Genomic DNA, 18725 nt, shown 5'->3' with positions numbered 1-18725 from the left:
GTCCTTCTCGCGTGTTTCCCTGCTGTGATAAAAGAAGTGAACATTTAGCGCATGGAAAATCGGCGTTATTACATGATTGAGCTTTTACAAAGTCTGTCCCTCTGAGCTGGTGATTGAAATCCATTCAAATCGTTGCCAGAGGACAGTACAGTGTCTTAAAATAAAATTAATGAGAAAGGGGAGCTGTAATTACGTTCTGATGAGACTGATTAGGTTCTAGTTCTTGTTCTGTGTGTCTGATGTTAGTTCATCACTTCAGGCTGGGAGTGCTGCTGCTGCTGCTGCTGCTGTCTGTTCACATTAAAGTGCAGTGGTCTACAGGAAACCTCGAGTTCAGGGCCCGTGTGTGGAGAGACACAGGAGGACGGGAATGTGATCACGAAGAAGGGTTCAGTGTTGATCACTACCACAAGATTTGATTTACCCCTTTGTATTTATTTTATATATTTTATATTTGTAATGCTGTTACAGGCTCCTGCCTCTTATTTATTCTCTCTCTCGCTCTCTCTCTTTCTCTCTCTCTCTCTCTCTCTCTCTCTCTCTCTCACTCTCTCTCTCTCTCTCTCATATGTTGTATTGTAGATGGTACTCCTGCCATATGGTCAGAGTGAGTCTGCCTACTGGAGTCTGCCTGAAAAAGATAGAGTTTAATTGCAGTAGTTTAATTAAAAAATAGCATGAACTGGAGTTGGTGTGGGTGTGTGTGTGTGTGTGTGTGTGCCTGGCAGTGATGTTTTAACAGCGAGGAGAGCATCTGTCCCATTTCTGGGAGAGACAGATGAGTCATGATCATCTAGAGAACATCCTCAGGATTTCTGTAATTGCATACATTTATTAACACCCTGCTTCATTAACCAGTCACTGCTCCCTTCACCAGCTCATGATAATTACCACATGGAGACTGAAAAGAAACTAAATAGAAGAATATGAGGCTGCCACTGAAATGAGCATGACATGAATCTGGGGTCAGAGAACGAGACATTTCTTCAGTGAGAGTGGACTCATATCTTACATTCATTATTATATATGTTGTATAAACGTGCCATATCTTATGTGACATACCCAAGCATTTCCACTTAGCGCTGCATCATGTTTTTATTTTTTTCATTTAATCACCATGAGAATAAAATAAATAACGTTTTTCAGCATATGGGCCCTTAGAATTTTATTCCTGCTTGTGTTCCCTTTCTCTAACATTAAACAATCTCTTTCAAAATACATTTGTACTACAATGGGAAGGAAATGGAAAGTCGTTAATGCATTGTAATTTATTCTGTAATTACTTCAGGTAAATCAGGTCAGCTCTGACCTGAGGAGAGCCCTGATACGCTGTGGTCAGCAGCAGAAACATACTGAAAGTCAAAGGATACTCCTCCAGTGAGTATGAGACTTTTTTTCTTTTAATATTGAAATATTATCATATTCTTGGCAGTAATGTGTTTTTAAAGATAAAGAAATGAAGACTGTTGTGATTACTGTAATTTTACATATTTGTAACTTTCAGAAGAGACAAGGCTACAGTTTAATGGGGCTGCACTATGAAATATGACTCATACCTGTATCAACACAGAAAAATATTGACATTGTACAGATGCTTATGTTCAAATCTGTTTTTGATGTACACTGATCAACCATAACATTACTACCACATCCTTGTGTCTACACTCACCGCCCTCTGTGCTTTTATGTGCAATTTGAAATTCTATAATTACAGACTGTAATTCATTTGTTCCTCCTCCTCTCCCTGTGCTTCAGTGGTCAGGACATACACAGGACCATGACAGAGTAGGCATTGACACTGAGGGGTTTAAAAACTCTAACAGCACTGCTGTGTCAGTTCCACTCATACTGCATCATGACCCTTCACCCCAATCTTACCAAATCATACCTGCTCTGTAGGAGTCCTCATCACTGAGGTCCAGGGTGAAAGAGTAATGCCAGAGTATGGTCAGTGGAGCTCAGAGGATGCACAGTGAGTGTAGAGAAAAGGAGGTGGTACTGATGTTATGGCTGATTGGTGAATGTATTGTATTGTATTGAGGAGGAGATGTTGGGCTGCTGTGCCAAAAAATACAGTTTTCTACAAGCAAATACATAAAGTCTAAACCAGATGGATATGCCTCCAATTCCTACAGTGTATAAATATGAAAGTATAATATCAATATCAGCTTCAGCAAACCTATGGCCACCTGCTCATCCAAAATTACTTCATAAATAAATACATTCAACTGTGTGTATGTCATGTCTTTGCTGTAGTTTCAACTCTTTTAGGTAGAATTCAAAACTCAAAACCCACTCCAGCTTTTCCCTGAGTTATTGGATGGAGTTGCATCAATTCAGAGAATGCAGTTTCACTGCTCCACAGTCCAGTGCTGGGGGGATTTATAGCCCTCTAGGCCACACTTAGCACAGAGCATGGAGACTTTAGGTTCATGTTTAACTTTTACACGTGGTTCTATACAATTTAAAGTGTTGAGGTTGTGTGTGCATATAATGACTGCACATAAAAAAAACTACTACAAAAATTGTAGAATTTACTAAACAAGGCATCTATATATATATATATATATAGGATATAGCACAACAATTTCTTATATTGGTGCCTTGTTTGTCTGCAGTTTTAAATCAGTTTGTCCATTCACATCAGACAGAACGAGCACAAGGCTGTGGCATGTGTGCCCCACAAAAACGTGAGCTTAATTTTAAATTCCTGTGTAAGGAAGTTTTCCAAGTGAAACTGCAGTGAGCTCCACAACTGTGGGCATTGTTAAGTCCAAAGGCTTTCTTCAGAGGGAACTATGTTAATTGGTGCCTCCCTGTGTTTGCTTGTGTGATAGGGTGTAACATTTCTGTGGTGGAATGGGTTTTAGTTATTGCCTTTGTGTGCTCTCTCTCTCTCTCTCTCTGTCTCTCTCTCTCTCTCTCCCTCTCTCTGTGTGTGTGTGTGTGTGGTGGGGTGGTGATGCTAATTATTTGGACATCTATGATGTCAGGTGTTTCACACACTATTTGCAATGATAGCTGTCACCCACTGTCACTGAGGGTGCATTGTAATCTGGGTTGCCAAAGTGATTACTGCTGCTCCAGCTGAAGCTGTTATGTTGGAGTTTTTTTGTGTGTGTGTGTGTGTGTGTGTGCTTACTCATTAAGGTCTGATTCCCTGCACTTGACCAGCCCCCTGTTCTTTCACGGTCAGCCTGGTCACTAATGACCTGCCAGAAGGAGGGCCACACTTCTCATTTGTAATTTCTGATCAGTGTTTACTGCAGCACAGATGAGGCTGAGAGTGTGAAAGTGGTCTGGTTGCAGATGTATGAGAAGAACACCTGCTGATTAGTAGGTGGTGGTTTGTTTCTCTACCCAAATGTGCAAATGGCCTTTATTCAAAATGCACTGGTGTCTGTGTGTGGAGAGGGATATATTCATATTTTAAACATCAGTTTACATAAATCATAGTATGGGGCGGCGTGGTGGTGCAGCAGGTAGTGTCACACAGGTCCAGGGACCTGGAGGTTGTGGGTTCGATTCCTGCTCCAGGCGACTGTCTGTGTGGTGTGTTATCCCCGTGTCCGCGTGGGTTTCCTCCGGGTGCTCCAGTTTCCTCCCACAGTCCAAAAACACACGTTGGTAGGTGGATTGGCGTCTCAAAAGTGTCTGTAGGTGTGAGTGAGTGTGTGTTGCCCTGTGAAGGACTGGTGCCCCCTCCAGGGTGAAATCTTGCCTTGCGTCCAATGATTCCAGGTAGGCTCTGGACCCACCCAACTGGATGAGCGGTTACAGATAATGAATGGATGGATAAATCTTCAGCATTTATTGTGCCCAGCATTTGTTTATATCACAGCTTCCATTCTTTTTGGGAGAGTAGGATTCAGCTTTTCAAAGTTAGTTACATTATTTGCTTCTCATAAATATATCCCACATTGAGAAGATCAGCGTATAATAGGATTTGTCTTCCTTTTTCTGTTGTTTGACACTGGCACTGATTCCCTAAATACGTTTTTTAAGGGTGATCTATCAGAGAACTGTCTCAAAATGTGTGTGAGGCTCTTTGAGAAAGCACAAGGAGAATTGTTATTTGGATCATTCGGCTGTGTTTGTTCAAACAATAACCAAAGCATATTCCACAATGACCTGAAGCTTTGAAATAAATTGAATATGCATAAAGCACTGTGCTGAAGTCTTAGGCACTTAAGATAATGATATATATTCAAACTAATGTCTTCTCTGTAAGTGTGGTGCTTGTATAAAGTTATATATAATCACAGTAAATACAAAATAATATTAATATAAAATATTAACATGTATTTGATCAGATTCTCCTTGACTGCATGAATTTGTTAAATCAACAGCACACATTATTTAAGATCATTATTTATTAACCGCTAAAACTAGGTATTGGATGATAACCTCAAACAATTTGGACTCCACGAGGAGAGACTTGAAAATGTTAAATCAGCACATTCACACACAGAGTATCACACTTAGTGTAATAATGTTATTTGGTTTTATTCTAACGTTGGGTGTTATTTGTTGTCTGTTTGTTTGTAGAAAGTAAACAATTACTGCTCAGATAAACAGCTTTTTAAATCTCATAATTTTGGTGCCTAAACCTTTTGCACAGTACTGTATATATATTTATACATATATTTTTTTTGTGACACCACACCCCAATTCCTATTCAATTGGCTAGAAGTGCAGAAAACAGCAGGGGTGGCTGCTTCCAAAATAAGGGGAAAGTCAAAAACCAAAACCACTTCCACTGCGAGTGTACACAACACAGTGCTCGGCATCTGCTGTTGTTTTTCTCGGGCTGACTCTGATCATCACTTGCATGTAGTGCACACTCTGATTGTCACATGGTTTTTGATTTTTCTGAATGTCTCCTAGTGCCACACAGCACTGAAGAGGTAGAAATAGTTCATCACCATGGCATCAGACGCCAGCTCCATGCTGGAGGCAGCCTTGGAGCAAATGGATGACATTATAGCTGGTAAGAATTGCACTTTAGTTACAAACCTTTCTTCTGTCTCCTCAAGGGGATCTTTTTATTTAATGATGTGTGTGCACAAAAAAGGTGACAGAAATTGCTACTTGCAGAACATGTAGAGCAACATTTTGCTCCGTATTGTTCATGTCGCTTTGACAGGGTGCTTTTATGTAGTGTATCAACATTTTTATACAACATGAAAATAATTTCTACATAAATATCATATATATAAAATGTCCACTCTATTTTTTTTCTTTTTTTTTCTTGGCCCACTGAAGAAATTTCTTCTTGCCAGTTTTGTACGGAAGCCCTGAAGGGCACAATTTAAATAACTCACAATGAAAATAACATTTTTAATAACATTTATTTGATAATATTTGTTTTGGTATATATATATATATATATATATTCAACATTTATTCTATAACAGGCAGAAAAAATAAGGTTAAAGTATCTCTTCAAGTCCTTCAGGTCTTCCGTACTCAAGAGGGCTACTTCAATGACAGCTCTGCTTAAGTACCTTGATGGTGCCTTCTTAAATCAGAACACTAACAAGCTCCATGTACTAATGAAACCGACTGAACGACATGCTTACTCACACATCTTTTATAGAAGAGCCCCTTTCATAGGTCTCACACACACCCACACACAGAGTGGAACACAAAAAAACATGTGGGAGGAACAGAAAAAAAAGCCATGAATATTAAATCTTACTGTGTCCTTTTATTTATAATTAAATCCCGACCCCCTTAAAACCAAAGAATTCAGTTGTGAGTAATAATGGGTAATGATTTATCCTTCAAAGCCAACTGAGGGATGGACAGGTAGCATTTTAAACATTGTAATCAAAACTTAGCATCATTTTAAACACATTCTCAGCTTCCAGTGAAAAATGCTGTAATTGCTGTGCTGTATTTTAATCCATTTGGACCTGTTCTGATAGTCAGTTTGCAATCGTTAGCCCTGGTTTAGGTGGCATCCGGCTGACAAAGGAAATAAAACTATGAAGAATATAAAAAAATGAAAGACATTCTGTTTAGGTCCTACATAAGGTGAGTTCATTTTGCCTTTGTGGAACACTTGAGTTGCTGTGAATATTTATTTATGTATATTCACTGTAATAGGCACGGATGTTTTGCCACAAAAAAGAGTGTGGTGTCTTATAGGATGAAATTCCTCACTCTGCTGATGCGATGTGTGGTGCTCTCTCACTGAGATGTGAGATTGCACTCTGAAGTCATGACAGTTCAGAGAGGAACATTTTGGCTGACATGGCTGCAGTTCTTAGTGATGTGGTTGGTTCTTGTGCAACGTGGTGCTGCTTTTCTTGTTCTGTTATGTAATGACTGTGTATGTGTGTGTGTGTGTGTGGGGGGGGGGGGGGGGGGGACTTCACTGAGATACTCTCTTGCTTGGTTCAGACATTACCTCTGACATCTCTCTAATGGGGCCTGGGCCCAGGAGACATACAGCCATCTTCTGTTATGTACCAGCGCTTTTAGACACTAAATACTTTTATACATATGTATATACTGTAAGCAAGAGCCCAGTATGATCTTTGAAGACTTTTAGTTGAACATTATTTATAACTGCCTCTGGATATGATACTTTGTTGCTGTATAAATGCAGTGAATTTGATTAAGTTTACATTAAATTTGAAATAGTAAGCCTGATATACACCTGTGAACAAAAATCTAATATGCTTTGGTTAAATACTAACTTCCTGAAGGTCTTGCCCGAGTATGGAACTGTCTCTTCTGTGAGATTCGGGTTAAAATACATTAACATCACACTGGAGCCCATTTGTTGACTCACTACTAGCAATCGTTTTGTAAATTTCCTTATTTTTTTTGAAGCCAAGATTTGCTTCATCCTCAAAGCTGTAATATATATATATATATATATATATATATATATATATATATATATATATATATATATATATATATATATATATATATATATATATACTGTAATATACAAAATAGTACCATAAAAAATAATTTTTTGGTTTCCTGTAGTACTGTGGGTCTCGCCCCTCGCTGCCGTTGTATGCTTAGCTGAACGTATCTGTGCTTTTAGGTCCTTTACACCTTTATTTGCTACACAAAACATGGGAATTTCTTTTTTAATTTATCCGAGAACTTACATTTACGTTTCGGCATAGCTGCTCGAGATGAGGGTGGGTACAGGAGCTTTGCCTGACGTAAACAAGGACTACTGACCTGCAGACTGACCAATTAAATGTTTACAGAGAAGGTTATCCACCAATAACGGTAGCTCTACAGTCAGACCGTCCAATCAGAAGATTTTAGGCTATTCACCACTCCCCCTTCTCACTCAAGCGAACCAATCGGAGTAGGGGAGGGCGGGACTAGTTTGTGAACGAAACGCTTCTCGAAGTTCTATGTAAATTCTAGAAAAACAAAATCCCGGATTATTGTGAAATTCCGCCCGGACATTTTTTAAGTCTAAAAAAGAGGACATGTCCGGGTAAAAGAGGACGTCTGGTCACCCTAGTAAAAACCCAATGACTGATACAGTACCATGCAAATATCATAATAACTGCTGAGAATAGCCTACTACTGGAATATATTCTGGTCAACATTTATATTTATAGCATTTAGCAAACACTCCTATCGTGACAGAGGAAGACAAATTTAGTTTTAAGTGTCTTGCCCAAAGACAGCTTCACATCAGCTTCACAACAATGGGCCCGTGATCACAAACTGAACAGTGACAAAGAGAGTGGCACGAACGTTGCTGGAACAGATAAGACACACTGCATGCCATTTCTAGAGTACTGTAGGTGAACCTAATTACGCAACGGAAGAACAAAGTAGATGTGTTTAATTAAAGGGCTGGTTAGTGTAAAGGGAGTCTAGATATTCTCCCGTATTTTCTGTCATATTGAATTAATCTGACTTCTTGGAAGTTACTATATTAATAGAAGTGGTAAATTGTAATGACATGCTAAAAAAAATGATTTTTTTTTTTGGAGAACCAGACCTCTTTGAAGTGTGTTGAAACACATGGGCTTATGTGGAAACGCATATTCTTAATCTGAAAGGCCATTTCTTTTGAGGGTGATCCCGCAGAGCAGCTTATTAAAGTAGTCTGCAACAGAATCGCCTGAAGACTATGTTCTTAAAATGTGTAGAGGCGGTGCAGGCTCTTTAAAGACATGCAGAGTGCGCCATCTAATGGATATAAGTATTATTTTTCCATATAAATGAACCATTTCCTATTCCTTAGACATGGACCTGTTTTGTGAAATGAGTTAAAAATGTAGACTTAATCAGGGAGTGATATGAAGTAGTGTGTCATTTTATTTTCATATCTATGAATACAGGTGATACAAGGGTGCTGAAAGCAACACAGACTACAGTGTGTGTGGCCTTCCTTAACACCATTAACCACCATGGAATTTCCACTGATAAAAGAAACATGTTCTCACTCAGTGGAGGCTGCAGTTTGTCTTTAATGAGATCCCACTGGCTGTCTTACTTAAAGCTCTAAGCTCTAACATAAGACAGCGTAGTCTTTAATGCTGAACCTTTCATGTACACATCAATGAACGAGTGTATATATACTAGGTTTTGTTCAGACTAAACAGGCCCTTTTATTCATGTGGACACGCTGTACCGATCTGAATAAAATAACTTAAATAGTAAAAGCTGTATCTTTGCTACAGGCTCCAAAGCTGTGGCACAAGTGGATGCCCCGGTTCCGCCACCTTCTGTGGACTGCTCCCCCTCAGTGAGGGTCTTGCAGCTGGCAGAGGAGCTGAGAGGTGCCCTGGATGATCACGAGGACAAGGACACTCTGAGGAGAGAGATCCCCTCCACTACAGCACACACTCTCCTACTATGGCTGGACCGAAGTGTAGTACGTACTGTTGTACTTCACCACTGCTCTATAAACACTATAAAAGAAATACGTTATAAAGATTTTTTTGTCCCATGCTTTGTCTATTCATGATAAATGTTGCGTAGTAAATAACCTTAAAATCAAGTAGTTTGAAAAGGCAAGAGAGATAAATATATACATTCATTCATTCATTCATTCATTCATTATCTGTAAGCGCTTATCCAATTCAGGGTCGTGGTGGGTCCAGAGCCTACCCGGAATCATTGGGCGCAAGGCGGGGATACACCCTGGAGGGGGCGCCAGTCCTTCACAGGGCAACACAGACACACACACATTCACTCACACACTCACACCTACGGACACTTTTGAGTCGCCAATCCACCTGCAACATGCATTTTTGGACTGTGGGAGGAAACCGGAGCACCCGGAGGAAACCCACGCGGACACAGGGAGAACACACCAACTCCTCACAGACAGTCACGAAAATATATACATTAATGCAGTTATTATAAGCTCCATAAAGGAAAAAAGTGTTGCAAAACATTTGGAAGGGTTTGTTATGTTCTTGGGGATAATCTAGGATCCCGAAGTATGTGTGTGTTTTGGTTTACACAGCTAAAGGTGGTGATTTGGTTGTTAGTGATCGGGAATATAACGTATTAACAGACAATGACACAAGCAGGCCGTGTTAGTTATTGGAGGAAGAGGAAAAATCAAAGATTTATTTTCACTTTTTTACAATCTACTAAGAAACCGACCAAGAAGCCATGGATTGTCTATTGAAAACCGAATGTAGACTGACGTTTTCATGGACACATCACAGTGTTTGTTTGTCTCTGATTGGCTTGTCTTTCTCATATTTATTCTAAATAATTTAATTAGCATTGTCCTTGATAATGCAGGATATACTTAAAATTGCAATTCTCACAGTTTGAAAATTCCACTCTTTTAAAATGTTATCTCAAAGTATAACCATTCATCTATTAGCTACAGTAGGATTTCAGTTTCCTGCATCATACTGTGCTTCTACAGGAGGCCTATATCTCACCCATACATGCAGTGTTCTGTCTCTGTACTAGGCCTCCATGTGAGAATGAGGGAAAGAAGGGGTTCCACTGGGGGCTCCTGGGTAGCCCACCAGTAATGAGACACAGAGGTTAAAGGAAGGAGGGCCCCTCTATATGCCCCCCCCCCTTCACATAACATTTCACCTCACTGTAGTCTACACTGTTTTCCCCAAATCCCTGATATCCATCCATCTCTTTACTCCTCTGCTTTCCCTGCATTTCTTCCCCTTTTCCCTTCCCCCACTCACTTCATCTCCCTTTTATCCCTTTCCTGTCCTACTAAGGCTCACCTCAGTTTTTCTGTTCCCTCTTTTCATTTCTCCTCCTCTTTCCTGCTGTCCAACACGTGTGTGTGTGTGTGTGTGTGTGTGTGTGTGTGTGTGTGTGTGTGTGTGTGTGCACTTAGCGCACAAAGGGATACAAAGCAGACACAGTGTTGAGATGTACATATTAATGAGAGCGGATAGACAGAGATAGTGAGAGAGTGGACTGAGGTATAGAGACTAGCCTGAGGTAGAGAAGGTAGAAAAGTGAGAGGATAGATGGAGATGGGGAAAGGTCAGAGGGGGTAAAAAATGCGCGTATGTGAAAATTAAGACTTTAGAGGTGAACAAAAAAAGCAGCAGAATTAGTGTATGACATGAAACAAAAATGAGAGGTTTGTAGGAGGGGGAAAAAGAGAGCAGAAGAAAGGGAGGGAGGAAGAAAGGGTGCAGCTGGTAGGATTTGAGTGGAGCCTGATATTAGAGACTGCTGCTTTCTCTGTGCTCCAAACCAGATGCCCAGAACCTTGAAACAGCCTCCATCTGGGGAGAGACAGAGAGAGAGAGAGAGAGAGAGATCGACACAGGCTTGAAAGAGAGAAAGAAAGAGAGACGGGAAGTAGTTTAGCTTCTTTCCATTGTTGTATTTAGCTCTGCGTTTAATTCCACTTGGAGGCAGACATAGTTATTTTATCTGGAGAAAGAAGCAGGGAAAGAACATGGCCCTGAGTCATGGAGTGTGACATTGATTTTTACAAACATTTTGCATGGCTTAAGAAGGTAAGCCCTGACTGTACTGATGCTTTATCTGCTGCGCTTTCTTCTTTTTCTTCAAATATTTTTGCTATTGCTGTGCATTTATTGGTTTGCTTTGTCCTGTGTTTAATGGAGAAGGTAGTTTCTGGATCACATTAAATAAGTTGTTGATGAAGCATGAATGGGTGACTGGAATATGGATGCTTTGTGAAAAGAGGAGGAGCTTAAAAGCACCTCTCAGAGCAGAAGTGTACACTTACTGTCAAACAGGAAAGCGGCCAATAAATCTTTTAAACATTAGCTCTGTGTTCAATCAGTTACTTGTGTGTCACCTCTTGATTTATAGGATTAGTTTTAGGGCATTTTCCACTGCACTAATCTACGAAACGGTGATCATTAGAAAACTGGAACTGTGTATTCCATTTGACCATGTGTTCAGTACTGAATGTTACAGATTAATGTTTTTTGTTTCCTGCCCAAGACCGGTAACAATAGGATCTAACGATATAATAATAGCTAACGTCAATGATAATTATTGCATGTTCTTTACTCTTCTTTCTGAAGGTAAAGTCATTAATTAATGTTATGTCTATAACATTTTACAGTTCACTGATGTGACATAAGCTATGTAGGAAGCAGACTGTGCATTTAATTGATGATATTTGTTTAATAAAATTAATTGCTTTTCGGAGCATTAGATTTATAAAAATGGGAAATTTTAGGCTTACGTTTTTAGCTTAGTTTTATTGTGAATATTTTGCTGAGGCCTTTCTGAATCCTAATTTTCTTGCACTATGGCATTTTTACATTATTTACACTATTATTCAACACTATTTACAGTATTGTATCCTTATATACAGTTTTACACAAACCTCAGTGTTTTTTGAGTATCTAAGTGAAAAGGAAAACATAAAAACATATACTCCCCAGATAATAATAATAATAATAAAGACAAAAGTACAAAATTCCTCTTTATTTACTCAGTTCAAATGACTGGAAACCAGTGAAATATAAAATGTAGTCTGTTTAAAGGATATGGCACATTATGCCAATCTGTTATACTTCTAAACACGTTGAAACTGCACTAAACTGCGATAAATATGTTGTGTATAACTGTATCTAACTATATATTTGACAAGGGATGTCCTAACTTTTGACTAACTTTGTGCTTTGCATGCATTTTCATTAAACAGTACCTCAGGTTTAAATCCTCTTCATTATTTGAACAGTATTTCATACATCACTGATATATTTCACAGACCTCTGCTTTCCTCTTGCCTTATTTAATATAAAATAAATATAAATCAGTATAAAAATCCTAAACCTGAAACGTAAAACCTATAAGAAATACCTCTGTCACTGGACCAGTTCTAGAAATGTGGGCAAATCATAACTGCGGTGTTATTTTATGAAATTCTTCATCCAACGCACAAATAGAATTAGCATTTTAAGTCTGAACCTGGAACAGCTGATGGATAAGCCTCTCTCTGTGGCCAGCGGGAATTATGGGTCACTGCTGCTGTGGGCCTCTCAGTCTACAGGCTTTAAAGCCGGCATATTTCTCCTCACAATTTAAATGTTCCAGTAAACATAACTGCATTTATGTGTAAGACTAACTCTGTTTATTGCTGACCCCTGATCTTCAGGTCAATTTGCGGGCACTTGGGAACAATGAGAGCTATCAGGAGCGACTGTCTCGACTAGAAGGAGATAAGGAATCACTAGTGCTGCAGGTAAGAGCTGAAGGTCAGCATATTTTCATTGCGATGGAAGGGTGCATGTGATTGTATCCTGTACATTTAATCAGTAAAGGCATTAAAAAAAAAACAATAATAACAATAATACTTAGAATAATAATGTTACAAAAAACATAATAATTGTATGCCTGTGAAGAAAACAGCTTATTAAAAAGAGGTTAAAGGCTCCTGAGTTTTTGCATGAAAAAAGAAATGTGACAATCCAAATTCTTAAAGACACTCAGTAAAAATACCATCTAATTTCTTAATAAAACCTTATAAACTGTACCTATGTCTAATATTAAAGAAAAAAAGGAAATGGTCATCACATATTATACTGACATTCTTTCATTTATTAATGTTTACTGCACATCTCTGTCTTTTTCTCTGTAATAAAGAATTAATTCCATTATTTTTTGCATGTGCCTAAAGCTTTTGCACAGTAATGTATATAGGTTGCACACAGTACACATTTAGGGTGATACAGTTAGTTAGTTAGTTATCGTTACACTTATATAGCGCCTTTCTAGATACCCAAGGATGCTTTACAATCTCAGAACGCTCAATTCACACACACACACTGGCGCTACTGGTGGCGCTACTGGTAGTTCCAGCTCCAGGGTCTTGGGTTATGCATTCAAACCCTGTCCCAAGTCAATGTCTCTGATGAGCCTGGTGTGCTCTCCCTGTGTAGCTTTCCTCCAGGTGCTCCAGTTTCCTCGCACAATTCAAAAGCACATGCTGGTATGAGGATTGGCCATACCAAAGTATGAGTATGGGAGTCAATGTGTCTCACATTCATTAAACATACAGCTAATTATCATTTCATATGGTATTCAAAGAGTGTGTGTATATGAGGTGGAGTACGCAGAGTCTTAAGGATTACTTCATATGTTAATGTTTTTGAACCATAACTTTTTGAGTAGCCCATAACTCAATTCAGGAAGGCTTTAAACCCCAATGACGTGCTGGAGGAAGAGTATAAACACTGGCCAGATCGTATGTCGTAGTCTTATGACACTGAGCAGGAAGGTTGATATTACTGTGCTCTGTCACTTGTTTGAATCGCTGTGATTGTGAGTAATGAGCACCTGCACTTCACCCCAGTGCTGGAAATTCCAATTTGTAAATCCCATAAACAATGCAACTGGATTTCACCACCTTTTTCTGAGCTATAACACATTGCACTGAACTTGTAGGGATCTTTAAAGCCTTGTTTTTCTTTCTCAGGATTACAAGCTCAGTAAATTTTCTGAGCACACGAGACCAGGCTTGCTGTGGTCTATTGGGTGTTGACATTTTTGTGTGTTGCAATACAGACGTAGTACAACAGCCAAGGAATGAGACATCCTAAGCTTTTTTTGAAATGCTTTTGTTTGTTTGAGGTGCAACGGAATATACCTACATATATTTCTCTGTTATTTTAATTAGTCAGAGTTTCCAAACTGCCAAAACAAGACCACAACGTCTGGAGAACCACAGGCCTTTTTCTGAAAGAAAAAAAAAAAAAGCAAAAGCAGTTTAACCCTTTAAAACCCTAAACTAAAGACTTATTGTACTGGATCTATTTAGTGTGAAAAACTTTCAATAACTGCAATTACACAGAATTAAATTAAAAGATCTAATCAGTTTCAGTGATAAACTGCTTTTATTAAATCATCTCATCAGCATCTCAGGTCAACATTAAAAAAAATACAAAAAATAACACTATTTTGCCTCATTTTAAGCTGAAGGTTTTCAACTTCCTCCTCAATTTAATTGCAAATTCTCAACTGTAGTATTGTGCTCCCTTTATCACATCATATAGAAAGTTAATGGGGTTAAACAGGAAACTGCTGACTCAACTTGACTTGTCTGACTGGTGGAGTGGGAGAGTTTGGGGTTGAGGAGAGAAACATTATGGTTAAAGTGCTTCTCTCGCTCTCTCTCTCAGGTGAGTGTGTTGACAGATCAGGTCGAGGCTCAGGGAGAGAAGATCAGAGACTTGGAGAATTCTCTAGAGGAGCACCAGCACAAGCTCAACTCCACAGAAGAGATGCTACAACAGGTAATAAACAAGTTGACTTATCATCAATGTGATTATGTCTCACTGCTTTACCACTTTACCACTGCTGCCAACAGACTGTAATATCTGTGAGAAGTGGCACTGATTGTCAGGTTTTCTTTGGCAATGGTAAACTATGAGGGGAAGCCAGCTGGAGAGTCACATAAACACTAATGTGACCCTATGTTGTTGTTGTTGCTGGATGTTTAGTCTGTGTGCTCTGGGGTTTACAGCAACCTCCTGCTGATGGAACGTTGAGCACCCAGTTTCTTTAAACAGCATTGGTCTCATAAAGCTTTCAACTTAGCCCTTAATCTTTGGCTTTCCTTTTCTTTCTCATGTGCTTTTTCTCTGATATTCGATATTTATTCTGAGGTGTGCCAGACTTTTCATGAGGAGACAAGTCTTTGTCATTTTCATCCTGGTATCTTTGAGGAAGTGTGCAGTGTTCTACATTTTGTAGCTTCATCGGGGGAAATACATCTGTAAGATTCCAGTAGTATCCGTGCTGACATTGCCTTGGTAAACCAGATATTTCAATGGGGCATTGGTACTCAGTTTAAACCTGAGATACAACTGAGCTGAGATACATCCCGTCTGGATGGAATGATCAGCCCAGGTAAGCGACTTCAGCTTTAGCTAGTCCTGGAGGCGATTCACACTGCAGGATTTCACACTAAACTGGATAAAACCCAAACTGGATTTAAACCCAAAGTTAAACATGGTCAGCAGGACAAGTGGCAAGTAGAGTTTGCAGCATGAGTACCAATGTACAAAATACAAGTTTCATGGGAAAAACTAGCACTTAATTAGCACTTGAACCTTATCTAGTTAAAGTAAAAAGATTATTAATACAAGTACAGACTAATATTAGAATAATAATAAGTAATGGAATGGCTTAAATGAACCAATTCATAAGAAATCCTGCATGTTGACATTGAGATTAGATAAGAGAGCTACAGCACCATTTAGAATGAAGTGATTATACAATAAAGTCATTAATAACAATGGCAAATAACATGGAACTGTTTTAATACCCTGCCTGTGTAGGACAGTCACCAGTCACATTCTTTGCCTCATTAAAAATGTGGTGTATTCCAGAAGACTGCTGAGAGAAGAACCGTCGTTTAGCGCCATTTGCACGTTTCCATCTCATCTACAAACAAAGGCACATTTTTACTTTGTACTACATATGCAAAGCTACTTTTCCTGCAGAGTTAATTGCACATTTCTATTTTATTTTCTTTCCTTTCTAAATAGCTCTGTTCCTGATTGAATCTGCAGCTTTGGCTTCTCTGATGGGAAGTATTTTTAGTGCGTTTGCCTGAGATGTGGTCATTATGAGGTTTTGGCCTTCAAAAGTAAATCTGATTCCAGTGACACAGCTCTAATATTTTCCATGTGGAGCCTCTGAAAGGCACAAAGTGAGAGTGCTTAAAGGCTGAGCTGAGCTCGGCTGGGCATTTGAAATGCTTTCTTGAGCTGCTCCACATGACAGGACCCATTGCTGCTTAGAATCACCTTCCTAGCAGTCAATGAAGTCAGTGTCTGTTAAACAGAGAGGTTAAAGTCTGTAGTGTTGTTTTAGTCACTGATATTCAGCGAGGGTTTTAAGTGTGTTTATGTGAACTTTTTTTTTCTTCAATATGAACGCCCTCAGTTCTCACACAAATGGAAAAGCACCTGTGTTTTCGCCTGTGTAATAACCCTCTCTAGTTCTGGAGGAACTATTCCCTTCAGCTCTCTCTCATGTGTCATTCCCTCATAGAGAGGGGAAGTAAATATAGCGCTCATAGTCTGTGTATATTTAGCCAAAGTGAAGCCAAGTCTCGCCAGAGTTGGGGGATTTGTTTGAAGTGACTGAGCAAAGGTTTTTGAGAGAAGAGTCCACAATTAAACACGTGTGTGTGGTGTGTGTGTGTGTGTGCAAATGAACTTGTGTAGGAGCTTCTGAGCAGGACAACTCTTGAGTCTCAGAAACTGGATCTGATGGATGAGGTCTCTTATCTGAAACTGAAGCTGGTGGGCATGGAAGAGAGGCAGAACCACAACGTGGAGAGACAACACAAAGCTGAGGTAATGTACTGCTATCAACATTCTAATAAACAGTGGCTTGGTAAGCTTTAGCCTTCATAATGAACCGTGAGAGAGTGGTAAACTTCATTATATGGCAGCTCTGGCAAAATTTTACTCATAAAATACCTAATGTGAGACCAGTGGGGTTTAGCTGAATGTGTTTGGTAGTTATGTCATGTATGTTCAATTTGGAAAGTTCAGGGTTTTCACTTTAATTCTAGTTTTGGATGCGGTGACTTAACACTATTATTATTATTATTATTGTGACTTGCAGTGAGTGAAGTGATTTATTAACTTTGAGTTCAGGTTCCGATCCACTCATGGGACACTTAAAACTATGGCATTCCTTGTTTGACACTGCTGCCTTACAATGGCAGCCTTACATATTATTTCTTTAACAATTATATGTTGAACACCACAGTTTGTTTTCTGTGCAGATAATCTGATGAAAGAATAAAGTTTTAAGTGCCAATAATCTGTTCCTGACACCTTTTATGATTAGATGTATATTGCCTTCTTCAAAAAGGCATCTCAGACTTAAAATAATAGATATTTGTACTTGTTTAATAATAATACCATATACTATCCCCTCCAAATTTTATGTTTTTTTTTCTGTCTCTAAATGATCTTCTAAGATTAACTAGTGTATTACATTATTGTATTGAATTTAATATCATCCATCCGACAACTTTTATCAATCCTTTGAGAGGATCCTTTCCTGACACCAAGTTTTACTCAGATATATAGGATTTCATATTCATGTTGGCTTTAAGTAGTTTTCTCAATGTTTTTTTATTGGTTTCTAACCATTAGAGGTTTCACTTCTGGCAAATTTACATACATCTGAGCAGCAACCATTTTACGACAACAAATTTGTGGTTTTCTCTAATTACAGTTTTGTGAAAGAAAAGTCTATGTTTCAGATGTAATTGCAGTGTTGGCAATGACAGCTCATGTGTGGTGATGTAAAATACACCTTACCTTAGGATCTGTGTTGTGATTGCTTTGTGTGTGTGTGTGTGTGTGTGTGTGTGTGTGTGTGTGTGTGTGTGTGTGTTTAAAATTTTTTGACTCCCATGTAAATATGTTGACTCAAAGTTAACATCAAAACAAATTTGTTACACCCCATTGCGTGACTAGAAAAGTGATATAATTGGTATGTAAGTGTAACCATCCTTCATTTTAACCAATTATTGCGATTTCAGAAGCAGACTTTCAGTTTAATGTAGTAACGTTTTACTAAGAGATTTTTTTAATTCTATATTTTTATATAGTCTAAAAACACATGCTGTCTGAAGCTGATCTCTATTTTAATTTGGATGCAGCACTCAAGCTCCACCGACATTCTGACAACTGCTGGGCTTCATTCAAAATGAAAGAATGGCAGCAATCTGACTCTGAGCCTTCTACTGGCATGCTGTCTCTCAGTCAAAGGGGGGCAGGCCCTGTCCCTGGCCCACTCTACTGGACTCTATAGATAGTAATCAGTGGACAGTCATCTGGTCTGCTGTTTTTGAACTTTCCCAGTATCAGATGAAACTTCCTCTCCATACGTGCCAGACATTTCTTAACCGATGTTGACACTGGTGAGAATGCAGCTCAGTCAAAGGTTAAATTTGATGAAGCAAACAACCAAAGTTTTGGTCATTGCACTAAGCTTATGACTTAAATCATACTTTAGGGCTGATTCTACCAGTTATTTTGAAAGGTAATTCGTTCTGTTGAGTTCTACTTCATCTGTGTGCTCTGCTGAGAATCACTTATAGCTCACCTGGTAGAAGATTGTTTTCTTAAACTATGGAATTCCAGATGATTTTATTACAGTTTGCTCGACATGTGATTAACAAAATGCTTTTATTTATGTATTTATTTATTTATTTATTTAATTTCATTGCTTTAATTATAACGCTGTTTGAAGTATTTGAG

General features: G+C 38.7%; 1 protein-coding gene across 2 annotated transcripts in view; it reads left to right on the top strand.

Moving 5' to 3' along the window:
* ppfibp2a (PPFIA binding protein 2a) overlaps positions 1 to 18725 on the top strand; it is a 37542-nt gene that overhangs the window by 2691 nt on the left and 16126 nt on the right. Inside the window, exons 3-11 of one of the 2 annotated variants that reach the window (XM_066684338.1) lie at positions 260 to 388; positions 583 to 607; positions 729 to 817; positions 1289 to 1377; positions 4888 to 4990; positions 8682 to 8875; positions 12590 to 12676; positions 14613 to 14726; positions 16668 to 16799. In XM_066684338.1, the coding sequence (XP_066540435.1) occupies positions 4927 to 4990; positions 8682 to 8875; positions 12590 to 12676; positions 14613 to 14726; positions 16668 to 16799 (591 nt within the window). In that variant the 5' untranslated portion in view covers positions 260 to 388; positions 583 to 607; positions 729 to 817; positions 1289 to 1377; positions 4888 to 4926. Of the gene's footprint in view, positions 1 to 259; positions 389 to 582; positions 608 to 728; positions 818 to 1288; positions 1378 to 4887; positions 4991 to 8681; positions 8876 to 10904; positions 10968 to 12589; positions 12677 to 14612; positions 14727 to 16667; positions 16800 to 18725 lie in introns of those variants that run through there. The other variant, XM_066684339.1, reaches the window with a different exon arrangement.

Source organism: Hoplias malabaricus, chromosome 11 (assembly GCF_029633855.1).
Source record: "Hoplias malabaricus isolate fHopMal1 chromosome 11, fHopMal1.hap1, whole genome shotgun sequence".
Lineage (NCBI taxonomy): Eukaryota > Metazoa > Chordata > Actinopteri > Characiformes > Erythrinidae > Hoplias > Hoplias malabaricus.
Note: the sequence above shows the minus strand (reverse complement) of the source record. Positions and strands in the feature narration are given on the sequence as shown.